General features: G+C 42.2%; 1 protein-coding gene across 2 annotated transcripts in view; it reads right to left on the bottom strand.

The window, feature by feature from the left end:
- The window catches only part of Atp8a2 (ATPase phospholipid transporting 8A2), a 480,046-nt gene that overhangs the window by 422,735 nt on the left and 43,716 nt on the right, over window positions 1–13,595 (bottom strand). Inside the window, exon 1 of one of the 2 annotated variants that reach the window (XM_034499073.2) lies at window positions 12,597–12,679. The exons of the other annotated variant lie outside the window; for it this stretch is intronic. Coding sequence (XP_034354964.1) covers window positions 12,597–12,630 — 34 coding nt within the window. The 5' untranslated portion in view covers window positions 12,631–12,679. Of the gene's footprint in view, window positions 1–12,596; window positions 12,680–13,595 lie in introns of those variants that run through there. 2 annotated transcript variants of the gene reach the window in all.

Raw genomic sequence — 13,595 nt, 5'->3', positions numbered from 1 at the left:
AACTGGAGAGTCACACTCATGAACTCACAGCAGCTGTTGCTGCCTGTACAAGACCCAAACAAGATCATGCCAACTTATGTTCCAGCATGAATGGGAGATGGGTCCATGAACTCCTCCACCCCTAGCTGAGAACTATTAACTGTTGTTAGTGGCTAGGGAAACTGAGTAATTCTTTCAGGGGTATGGTCCCTGGTAGGTTGCCCATGCTCTAGCAGATGGCCCCAAATCCATGCACATATGGACAGGGATAATTGTACTAAGTACCTTACCAGAGACAGACAGACAGACAGACAACAAGAGAGAACACGAAGTCGGGAAGGGGACATAGAGGTAGAGGAGATGGACTGGAAGGAGTTGGAAGTGGTGAGATGGAGATAGTGAAAATCTTGGAAGAGACAGAGGTGAGAGGTGGGAGGTGGATATGAACAAAATATATTGCATATATGTACAAGATTCTCAAATAATTTTTTAAAATAGGAAAGAAAAGCTTAAATACCACTTTCACTGGGGTCTTGATGCTTTTCTACAAGTCACTTTTATGTAGAATTTCCCTAAATTTTTAATGTGTGAAAACTATTTTTTCAAGCATAAGTCTTTCATGCTTAATTCAGTATTTGTTGATCAAGCTGAAGGATATATTGTTTTAATATTTGGGCTCTTCTTGAAAATATGTAAAGTCTAAAATAATATAGAGTGGGGTATCTTAAATACATGTGTGTCTATAAGTGCTCTTTTGGCCAGTGAATTTCTGGAAAATACTCAATATAAACAAAAAAAATATCAGTCTTTATTTCACCTTTCTTAAGCATACTACATTAACACATGACTTACACAAATGTAGCTATTTGTTCATATAAACCAACTGGAAACTTACAAGGAAGAAAAACACATACATGCATACATACATACATACATACATACATACATACAAAATAGAGTTCAAACTAAAATCAATCAGAAAAGATTAAGGAGGATCCTTCATTCCAGTTAAGAGCACAATCACCCAAAAAGACATTACAATTCCAAACATATGGACTAAACTCTACTGCGCCCAGTTTGATAAAAATCATACTACTAAATCTCAAGATTAACTCCAACTTAGTGACTTCAACACATTTTCTTCAACAGGAAGGTCATCTGGGCAAAGACTACAGAGAAAACATTGTTGTTTCCTTCACTATACAAAAGACTTTTCAGTTTTATGAGATCCCATTTATTAATAGGAAGCCGACACTCACAATAGCCTAAAATGTACCTGGCAATTAACCTAACAAAGAAACTGAAGGACCACCAGAATGAAAACATTAAATCTCTAAAGAAAGACTGAGGAAGTCACCAAGTCTTTTAGACCTCCCATGTTCACAACTAACAGAACTAATGCTGTGAAAGGCAACTTATATAGTCACTGCCATCTCAATCCAATTCCCCATGGCACTGTTCACAGAAATAAATAAAGCACCCTAAAATTCATATCATATTGAATCACAAAAGATCCCACAAAGCCAAAACAATCCTGAGTAAAAGATACAATATTGGGGGATTATGATGTCAGATTTCAAACTATATGACCAAGCTATAATAATTAAAACCATATGGTACCAGCATAAAATAGACATGTAGATCAATTAAACAAAATAGAACACTCAAACCTGAGTACACAAAACTACAGCCATCTGATATTTGGAAAGGATGCCAAAATGCACTTTTATGGAAAGATAGTATCTTCAACAAATGGTGCTAGAGAAATTTGATGTCCACACATACAAGCATTAAAATAGACCTGTATCTGTCATCCTGCTCCACTCCCAAGTCCAAATGAATCAAAGACCTCAATGTGAAATTTTAAACACCCAAACCCTTAGAGGAAAACATAGGCAGTGCCCTATAAGATAAAGGTACAGCAGCCAAACAGTGAATGGAGCTTGGAGACTCTTATGGAAGAATAGGAAGAAGGATTGCAGATCCTGAAGGGGATAGGAACTCCACAGGAAGACCAACAGAGTCAACTAGCCTGGACCCTTGAGGTTCTCAGAGTTTGAACCACCAATCAAAGAACATACACAGGCTGGATATAGCCTCCCTGCTCATATGTAGATGTGCAGCTTGACCTTTACATGGGTCCTGAACAACTGGAGTGGGGACTATCCCAAATGCTGTTGCCTGTATGTGGGATATGTTCAGCTAGGCTGCCTTGTCTGGTCTCAGTGGGAGAGGAAGCACCAAGCATTGCAGAGACTTGAAGTGCAGGGGCAGGGGATAGGATACCCAGGGAGCCCCCACCTGCTCAGAGGAGAAAGGGAGCGAGGAAAGACTGTGGGAAAAGGTAATTGGGAGGGGGTAGTGAGTGGGATGTAAAGTGAATGAGTAAAAAACAAAATTAAATTAAAAAAAGATAAAGGTGCAGGAAAGGACTTTCTGAATGGGACAATCTATTTGCCAGTTATTAAGGCCAACAATTAATAAATGGGCCAATTTAAAAAAGCTACAGATATGAACAGAGATAAAGAAGAAATATCTGAAAAGAGGTTTGGTATCCTTAACAATTAGAAAAATGTGAATTAAAACTACTTCCAGAGTTCATCTTACCCCAGACAGGATAGCCAAGACCAAGAAAACAACTGGCAACAAACACCGGAAAGGGTGTGGGAAAGGTACACACAACTTCTCTGTTGGGAAGAGGGTAAACTGGTCCAGCCACTATGAAAATCCACGTGGGGAATTAGCGAAAAGTTAAAAGTAGATCTACCATATGACCCAGTGTGCTGGCTACTCTTAAATCAGCTTCGCACAAACTAGAGTCATCTGAGAGGAGGGAAACTCAGCTGAGAAAACAGCTCCATAAGATCTCACTGTAGGCAAGCCTATGTGGCATTTTGAAATTAATGATTGATAGGGAAGGACCCAACCCATTGTGGGTGGGGCCACCCCTGGGCTGGTGGTCCTGGGTTCTGTAAGAAAGCACAAGGAGAAAGCCAGTAAACAGCACCCTCCACACACTCTGCATCAGCTCCTGCCTCCATGTTCCCGCCCTGTTTGAGTTCATGCCCTGACTTCTCCCAATGATGAACAGTGATGCAGAAGTATAAAGGGGAATAAACCCTTTCCTCTCCAAGTTGCTTTTGGCCATGCTGTTCCTTAACAACAACAGAAACCCTAGAAGATCTTAGCTCTACCATGCCTGGAAAGATGTTTAAGGGACTTGGTATCCTCTTGCAACTTGATCTGCCATGTTTATTACCACTCTAGGCACAAGAGCTAGGAAACGGAAATAACTTGAATTTCCTTCAACTAATAAATGGATAATGAAAAATATATGTATATAACAATGAAATTATATCCAGCTTCAAAGAAAATTGAAATCATGAAATTTGTAAGTAAATGGATGGAACTAGAAAATATTACATTGAGTGAGATAACCCAGACCCAGAAAGACAACAGCTCATGGTCCCTGCTCTCTGTGGATCCTCACTCCCTATCATTAGTTGTGAGTATATAACCTGCAGTAACCACAGGGAAGTTAAAAGGGACCTGGGAGAAGCTCTTGAGATGAGAAAGGGAGAAATGGGGGAAACAGAGGGAGATTCTACCTGGGGAAGGGAGTGGAGGGTAAGACTAGAGGATAAAGGGACAGAGCTAAGTGACCTCAAGAATGTTTGGAAAAGCCATAGGGAAACATACTGCTTTATTTTAAAATACATATATAATACATATGGGTATATGTATATATACATTGATGATGATCATGATGAAGTTAAGTCACTGGAGTGATAATGTTCTCCCTGAAAGTCATAGACTATCTAACAAAAACCTCAGTGCCTTGAAACTTTCCCTGGTGTGTTGGTTCAGGTGAGTAGACTGTTATGCAGTCTGCAGATAATAGACTTTCCCACACTATCCTGTTGTGTGAACCCTGTTCCCATAGAGCTTTGTTTACTCCCCTGAGAGGATTGCCTTCCCAAGCCAAGGAATGCCCTAGGCAAGGTATTTCCTTCCCCTCTTCTTCAGCAATGCAGCTTAGCACATGAAAGTGCATCATGCAAGCACCCCCATTTGTCCATGAGACCTACTATATCATGAACATACCTGATAATCTATATGGTCTTCATTGTTTCTCTGTCTCTGCTTTGAACCCTGAACTATCTTGGAATAAAAGCTTCAGAGAAGCTCAATAAAGGGTTCTTGAGCCATATTGCCTGGAGTTCCCCAGTGCTGTTGAGTCTTGAATTCAACATCAATTCCTCAGCAAGAGCCACTGGAAGTCCTGGCACAGTTGCCCTTGGCATCCCACTAGGACCTGAATATAAGACTCTATTATTACAGACATCACATATTTCAATCATAAGACTTTGAGCAACTGAGCTGGAACTAACCAAGAACCTCCTCTCTGATGACTAACTTTCACAGTATCAGGTGGTGCTAAGCAACTTGCCAATGGGGGCACAACTCCTACAAGATGATAAAACCTATGGTCCACAAGAATGACCAGTTCATCAAGATATCTCCATGGTGCATCTTGGGGATAATCAGCAGCTATATAATTAGAACTAGGGCCCTCTCAATAGGAGGACATTCATGGCTTGTACTGTAAATCTAGCCAAGCATCAGTGGCTGGTAAGGTCATAGGCCCTAGAGGAGATCCTACCTCTTTCAGTTTCCTAAACCAGGATAATTGCTAATTCCATTCTAAAAACTCATTCTTACCCGCAGATAAGTGTAGTAGTTCTTGCTACTCATTAAAGAAACATCTCTATGTAACAAGAGATGGCGACTCTTACAGAAACCCACAACCAGTCAACATGCAGAGGTCAACAGACTGCTGTGCTCAACACAACGGACACATCTACCATACAACTGCTACCCAACATCAAAGGCTCAGGGGACATCACTGAAGAGAAAGTGGAAAGAATGTAAGAGCCAGAGGACCAGGAAGTCTGGTAGAATTTTGGATAATAAAGACTACCAGCATTAAAGACATAATGATAAATTCATAAGTTCATAATGATAAATGAGTCAGTTTCCCAAGAAGAATTAACAACACTTAGTGCTTTTGTTTCTTTTGTTTTGTCAATTTAACACACACTAAGTTATCTGAGATAAAATACCTCTCTAAGACTGGCCTATGGGCTAGCCTGTGAAATGTTTTCTTGATTGATGATTGATGTGGAAGGGCATAGCCCACTGTGGGCAGCGCCACCCCTATGGAGGTGTTCCTGGGTTGACTAAGAAAATGAACTGAGCAAGATGGTAAGCAACATTACTTCTTCAGTTTCTGCCTCCACAATCCCACCTCGAGTTCCTATCCTGCTTTCCCTCAACAGACTAAAAGCCCAACCCTTTCCTCCCCAAGGTGCTTTTGGTCATAGTGTTTATCACAGCAATAGTAACACATAATCTGTTACCTATTAACAAATATGGAAGGAAAGGAATCTGTCCACACTGGGAAGTAGACTGAGCCACAGTTACACACCAGCCAGTACTGCACTTCTTCCACAGCCAGAAGGCTGAGCAAAACAACACCAAACAGCACCTTTACACCAAGGACACCTGTAGAGCACTCTGTCCAACAAAGGAGGGGCACACTGTCTGGCAAGGCAGACCTCCATCACTTACCATCTCTGCATGGAAACGATGAGAGGATGCAAGGCATTCTCTGCACCAGTTAGAAAGAGACTAACAGCTCTATGAAAAAGCCACAAATAGTTGAAAATCAGGGAACAACTATGGACTGAACATAAATAGATGTCAAAAATTATGTGCATAAATATAGACATTTATAGCTTAAATATTCATATTAGAAAAGTAGATGCACATACCGTACAACACACACACAATTAAAACCACCAAGTGAAGTAGAGTAAAAGGAAGAATATAGAGAAGAGAAACCAGTCAAATAGGAAATGGTCAAACACAGACTTTTGAAGTCAAAACTGATTCTGTGAAAAGATTCTCGTTTTGTCTACAGATTCAATTTACAGAAATCATAAGTGATTCTCTTACTACTGTCCATAATTGAGAAAAAGAAGAAATTATTTTATTATTCTGAGGGAATACTTTAATTATACTTATCTACAGGACGACCGTCGTTTAAATGTTATAAACAAGTAAAACTAAAAAAAAAAAAAAAAATCAGAAAAAAAAAAGGTTGGGGGGGGCAGCTAAGCTTTTCTGAATACTATACCCACAACCCTGACCTGGTCATTACACATGGTATACATGATCTAAAATGTCATACTGCACCATAAATACATAAAATTCTATACAGCATCTTTACAGAGAGAGGTGGAGGGACCTCTAAAATCTCCTATTAAAACACCTCTTAATTTGCATCTAAGGAGGAATTGGCATAATAAACTGAGTTATACTGAAAGTGTTATTTGCCAAAACCTGTCTTTATGGTATTTAAACAGGAGGGGAAATGCAAATTTAAAAAAAGTCACGTTTTACTTGACTCATCTAATCAGAAAAGCAATTTGAAATGAACATTTGACATATGAATAATTACTTGGGAACTTCCTAGCCGCCATGCTGTTCTCTAGAATTAGCTTAAGAAAATAAAAGTTGTATCAACGTCTATGCCTCCCCACACAGCATCAAAAGAATCTCCTCACTCTTGTCTGCTTGGCCGGAAAAAAAAATGTTCAGCTCTAGTCAGACAGATTTGTTGTAGATAAATTTTGAATTTATAATGTCCTTCCCACAATAAATATTTCACTCAGTGAGAAACCTCATAAAAATACCTGGTGATTCAATACTGCAGTCTCCTTGGAAGATGAGGCGAGGCTAGCAAAGTGATTCTGTGCCTGCAGAATAAAGCCAAATAATCCCACCCCGGGTGAAACGTTGAGCTTGTGAGCCCCAAGAAGAGCCATTTCACCCTGACCAGTTACAAAAGTAACAACTTCACTAGCTCAGCACAACTGTCTGCTGCAGTGCTCTTGCTGAGGGCAGGGCAGCAGTTTGAGAAACTCACACGGAACTGTATGTAAGCAGACTCTGCCCTCCATCCCCTTGGAGCTGCTTAGGTGAAAGGTAGGTGATGCCCATCAACATACATTCTCTAGTGAGTCACCCATGTCACAAGAGGTATGCATGGTGCATTGTGAAGTAGCCTAGCTGGCTTTCCTGTGAGAAAGGCATGGTCAGGAGAAGAGGGTAGTGGCCTAGACACATGGACAGAGGAGGCATTCGGTGATGATGTCAGCCAGTATGAAGGCCAGCCCCAGCATACTGCCACCAGCATCACCACCATCTCTGTAGTCTCGAGACTCAATGTGCTCTAGAGAATCTGAGAGGGGAGTGAGAAGGAAGGAAGAAAAAGGCGAGGGAGAGGAAGAGAGGGAGAGACGGAGGGAAAGAGGGATAGAGGGATGGCGGAAGGAGAGACACGGTGAGATCATTCAATCCCACAGACACCTATTAGCTTTACTCTATATCCCATCATTTTACGACTTGACCAGCTGCTTTAGGTCCCACTGAATAATGGAGCAGTGGTTCTGTCAAGGGAAGCTTAACCTTGCTCTTCACCCTGCCCATCTCATACCCTACCGAGTGGCCATAGGGGCCCTGCCTCCAGCGTCCCTGGGTTTCCTGGGCTTCCACTGACCGACCAAGCACTGCGGGCTCCTGCCCCCCTACCCCCGACCACTCCTGTCTGTGCCCAGCCATTCTCTACAGGAATCCCATGTATTGTTTGAGACTAGGGAATCCTTCTCCCTCCTTTCTCAGTAGCCTCTTTAAATTGTCTTTTTCTTCTGTAGTCTCCGATTAAGAAGTAGACTGGGGGTTTATGCCACTTTATGAGGAATGGAGAATTTGGCTAAAATGTTTTTAAAAATCAATACTTGACTAAAGTCAGCACACCTCAACTTAGTCAATAAAACCAGGTCCGCTTTGAGCTAGGAATAGTACATGCACTCGGGACAGAGATGCTGTGTACAGGCACTGCCCTTCTTGAAGGTTAAGAAGACAAGGACAAAGAGTGCCAAGTGCACACCACCAGGAGCTTGTGTGTCCAGCCTCTCACAAGCACACAGGATGGCATGCTAAAGGACAGCAAGCTCAAGCAAGGCAATGCCCGTAGTGGGGAAATGACTAGACCCCAATTTTAAGAAATAACTCTCAGGGCCACAAAACATCCTTCGAGATCAAAGAAACAACATATTAAAGTCTACCAAGACAAAATTAAATGTTCAGTGTCATGTTCTGGAAGGTAAAAAGAGACAACGTGTGTATTGCGTGCTGAAGGGAGGTGAGCTTAGGGACAGAAGCCAGGCTGAAGGACTCAGTATGGCTGGGGAGCATCTAAATCACTCTGACTGTGGCACTGACGAATCTGAGAGGTGAAAGACAGGAAGAAGCATAAAGCAGGGGCATCCAGAGGGTCGTGCTCAGAGTAAGGGATTGAGAAAGATGGTGGAGTTGACAGAGCCATCTCCAGAGAGAGGAAAACAGAGAGGAGAAAAATACCATGACAGGAAGCCCGAGCAAGAGACAGCAGAAGCACTAACCACAGAACATCAGAGCACTGGGGGGAAATGGGATGCTCTTTTCAGAGCTTTCTTCTTTGGACGTCTCTAGTCTGTGGATGCCTTCAAGGGAATGTGAGAGTTTGGATATTTGTGTAGTTAAAGGCAGTAAAGTTAAAGGTAGGTTGTGGACTGGTCAATATGCAACCCACAGTCTAATGATGTGGGAAGGATGTGTGAACCTGACCAGTCCAAGGAAAGCTCAGATCCAGTGGCATGACTTAGAAAGTGTACGGCTATAAATGTTCAGAACAGAAACAATGTCTCATTTATGGTTTGGCTGTGAAATGGTCTGAACAGGCTGGTGTGTTTGAACACATGATCCTCTGCTGGTGGGAGTGTTTCAGAAGGTCATGGATACACTCAGATGAGAAGTGAAGCTGGGGGCAGATCTTTGAAGGTACATCCTGGTGCCACATCAGGTCCCATTCTACACTTCCTGTTGGCCACAGCTCCCACCTGCCTGTCTTCTCCCTCATGACAGATTAAACCGACTGGAATAACAAGCCAAAACTAACATCTCCTCAGGAAATACTTCTGTCAGGCATTTGGTCACAGCTATGGGAAACCTGACAGAAGGATGTGAGCATTTATCTTCAGAAGCTGAAGAAAGCAAGCAAAATCAAAGCAAAAGGGGGGGGAGGATAAAGATGAGAGACGAAGCCAGAAAGCAGATAAGAGAAAAGCATTGCAGACTGATACAAACAGCAAACATGCACACTTGAAAACCAAGCAAGAGGAGAGGACAGACAGACAGCAGAAGGAAGGAAAGTAACAGCCATTGGTCACCAAGAACTAGGTTTTTCTATATACTTGAGTATTACAAATGAGAAGGAAATAAAGATTGCTCAGAAAAACAGAGGGCTCTTCATACCCGATCCTTCAAGATGGTCTCAGAACAGATTATTCATTGCACAACACATGAAAAGAAGAAACGTGGACTCCAGAAGGAGCAGAACTTCAAGGCAGCTCCCCTGCAAGGCCCTGCTTTCCAAACTCCATCTGGCCCAGCAGTACACACCTGTAGTCCTACCATTTGGAAGTCTAAAGCAGGAAGATTGTGAGTCCTTCCCACACAGAACATGCCCGTCCTCTCTCATCTGGGATAAAACCATTTCTGGCTTGGACACTTTAGGGGGTCAATGTTATTTTCCTGTTCTGACAGGGATACAGTCACGTGCACACTCAGAACTGTAGCATTCTCGTCTCCCTTTGCCTGGCGTGTGCTTCTTCCTGCTTTGGGTTCTGAGAGTGGAGTCAGAGGCTCTTTGGCTTACTTGGCTGACGTGAGTGTCTCATAAGAGACTTTCTGTCATTGAAAATCCTTGAGGGAAAAGGAAGTGCCTATTTGTCCTTCAATATGTCAAGAAAATAGTTGCTTTTCCTAAAACACTTTTTGTGTCAAAATAAATGTAAATTTACACCTGAACTTAACATTAGCCATAACTGTTAAAGCAGAAAATTCTACATTTTCATTTGCTTGCTATATATGATTCTGTATGTAGTGTTACAACAAGAAAATGTCCATCTGCTTCATAGGTATTAGGGTTCTATTAAACTGTGAAAAATGAACTTCATGTATTACATTTAGCCAGGATTTCTCGGATAGCATACAAAGGCACAGTTAACGAAAGAAAAGTCAGACAACTTGGGATTGGTTAAAATTAAAAAGGGGTTGTGCATCAAAAGACTTACCAACAGTAGAAAGGCAACCTAGAGAATAGAGAAAACATGTACTGCAAACCAATATCTGACAAGGGATGAGTATCCAAAATAGAGAGAGAATTCACGACTTCAACAGTAGGAAAAGCCAATCAGAACCAAACATGGGCAACAGATGTAAAAAGGCCATTCTCCAAAGACCAGAATGAAGAGACCTTCAGCGTCAGTATTCATCGGCAAAATGCAAATCAAAACTAAGGTGAAGGTCTACCTCACACCCATCAGGATAAGCTGATTTAAAAAAAAAAAAAAAAAAAAAAAAACCGCAAAGAACAAGAGTTGCCAAAGAGGGTCTTGTTGGTAGAAACATAAAATGTATCCCTGTTAAGGGCAGTTTTATGATGGGTCTTCAAAAATTAACAGTAAGACTGTCATATGAGTTGTCAGTTCCCCTTATAGTACATGCCCCAGTCACTGACAGCATGGTCATGGTGAGTTATTTCTAGGCCTATGTTCATAATACCAGTATTCACAATAACAAAAAAAAATATGGAAACAATTCTAGTGGCCATGGATGGATCCGTAGATAACCCAAATCTGCTATTTATAGGCAATGGATGATCACTTGGCCACTAAATGGAAGGAAATCTTGGCATATGCTACGTCAGGAAGGAAATTTGAGGGCACTGTGCTTGGTGATAAAAGCTAATTGAAGGAAAGTGTCGTAAGATTGCACTTGCATGAGGTACTTAGGATAGTCAGACTTTCTAAGAGGAAGAAGGTAGGGACCAGAGGCTGGGGAGAGGGGAATGTAGAGTTAGTGTTTAATGATACTATGTGATTCCAATTTTGCAAGCTAAAATAAATACTGGAGATGGATGCCGTTGATGATTACACAATTAGCGGATTACTCAATGCACACGCCTATACGTGGTCATGGGCTGGAGAGGCAGCTCAGCATTAGAGACTATGGCAGTTAGAGACTATGGCAGTGACTGAGTTTGGTTCCAGCACCCACATAGTGACTCACAACTATCTGTAAGTCCAGTTCCAGGAACCCCTGCATCCTCTTCTGTCCTCTGAAGATATCAGGTCTAGACACACATACACACACGCAGACAAAACACTCATACACATAAAATAAAAGTAGGTAAATCTTTCAAAAGATTTTTAAAGTGACAATGGTGATGTATTTTATGAGTACTCTACATAATTAAAAGATTAAGGAACAAAACCAGGCTTGAGCTAATAAACGGGAAGAAAAAGGTGTTTAATATAAAGTAAGACATTATAGTGTTGGATATTGTTTACTGAGGAAGTTTTCTTGTCTGTCCAACCATGCTGGTGAATATGTCTAGGTGGACCACAACTTGTAACTTGACCACAAACACTGAGTCACCAGTTAAAGTGGACCAATAAATGAGTTGACAGGGCATAAGGAGACAGACAAGCTAATGGCTGGGGGACTGTGGGTAATGTGCTAATGGCCCATGGGGACTGTGGGTAGCTTCCTCGGGACATTGTCTCATCATGTAGATTCAGCATAAAGTACTGCCACTTATCTATGCCCAGGATCCTGAGAGTGCTGTCCTCATATAATAAGGACTGACACACTGGCTTCAAATGCAACACAGGCTGGTGAGCAGCCGGTTCAGTCTGTCCCCTATTACAGTCGTTATGTTATCTGTGCCTCTTAAAGGATGCTCAGAAACAAAGATGCAATTCACCTCCTCAGGATGTTTCTACTCCAGCCTTTGTCGCACCACTGTTCCTGAGCCACATGAACAAACAGAATGCCTAAGGATAGTCAGCATGATATTAAATCAAAGGAAACTGTCTCAAAACAAGTTCAAGTGGAAAAAAAAGAGATCACTTTTCTTCTAGCAGCACTAAGGAACGAGCCCTGCACTTCGTGCTCAAGCCAACGATTGCTCCACGGCTGAGCCCCAGGAAAAACCTAGGTGAAAACAAAATGAATGGCATGATTTCCAATTAGAAGCTATAATTCTAATTTTACAGCTGTCTTCTGGTGACCATGCAAACAAACCAGATACTTCAAAACCACAGAAAAATCCAAGATGATTTCCAGGCAGAACTGATGTTTCTTAATAGTCAGACGATGAAGCATTCAAACTTTCTGCTACCTGTCCTTAAATGCTATTTCGAGGGTTTCAACATATGTGAAATACGCGCAGCTAACAATAGAAAGAGTTCCCTTCATAAACAAATGCTGTTTCACTTTGTCTTAAACTTCTGCTCTATAATCCACAATGGAAGGGTGTGACACTGAAAACCTGCTCACTGCCATCATCTGCTCAAGCCCTGCTGTTTCTGCTATGGTCCTCTCTCCCCCACACCCAGCAGAGGCAATGTCTGTTTTTAAAAGGCTGTGGCAACGGCAACCATTACCTATGGAGCAGCATCTCCGGCAGACGTGAGACATGGCGCTTAGTCCTTCACACCACAGTCTGAAAACAAAGACAGCAGAAGTGTGCTCGGTTCCTGCGTGCTTAGGGAGCTTAAGGCTGGCCAGGGATAATCTAGGGGGATTACACTATGGCTGCAACTGCCCTCTTCCAATGCACCTGTTCTCCAGTGCAAGAAACAGGACGGGGAGCAGAGTGTTGTACAGGATCAAAGGAGCAGCTTTTACATTTTAGTTGTAATGAATGCAAGAACTGTCTGTTATTCTGGAGTGCAGAGTGATAATTGACACACAAATCTAATGTGTAATGACCAAGCCAGGGTAACAAGTATCTTTCACACTTCAGATGCAAGGCATGTCTCGTGCAGGATGCTCTTAGCTCCCTCTCATAGGTATTATACGGTACACAAGAACCATGGAATGGTGTCTCCGCCTGAAAGTTCTCCACACCAGAGCTTATCCCTCGTGCCAACTTTGAAAAATCCTGTCTCTCTCTCTCTCTCTCTCTCTCTCTCTCTCTCTCTCTCTCTCTCTCTCTCTCTGTGTGTGTGTGTGTGTGTGTGTGTGTGTGTGTGTGTGAATGTTGCCTGAGTATATGTCTATGCACCACGTGTGCCCTCTGAGAATAAAAGCAGGTATTGAATCCCCTGGTGCTGGAGTCACAGACAGCTGTGAGCTGCCTTGTGGGTGCTGTGTACCAGTGCCATGTAACAAGGCCTGTGGGCTGTTCTAAGATTGCTCTGCACAGACCTAAGTGTTAGCACAAGATTGCTACCATTCCCTACCATTTTCCTAGGGAATGTGGTAGGTTTATGGCTCCTCTCAACAGCATCGTTTTACTTCCCAAAGGTGAATTCCCTATTCTGGATTCAGCATTTTGAGCACAGCCTCTCTCTAATGGACATGGATTCTCCTGATGGATGCCCCTTCAGGCTCTGACTGCTTGAAGGCTGTCAGCTAAATGCATTTCCTCTTTACCCTCT

Source organism: Arvicanthis niloticus, chromosome 3, assembly GCF_011762505.2.
Source record: "Arvicanthis niloticus isolate mArvNil1 chromosome 3, mArvNil1.pat.X, whole genome shotgun sequence".
NCBI classification, from domain to species: Eukaryota; Metazoa; Chordata; class Mammalia; order Rodentia; family Muridae; genus Arvicanthis; species Arvicanthis niloticus.
Note: the sequence above shows the minus strand (reverse complement) of the source record. Positions and strands in the feature narration are given on the sequence as shown.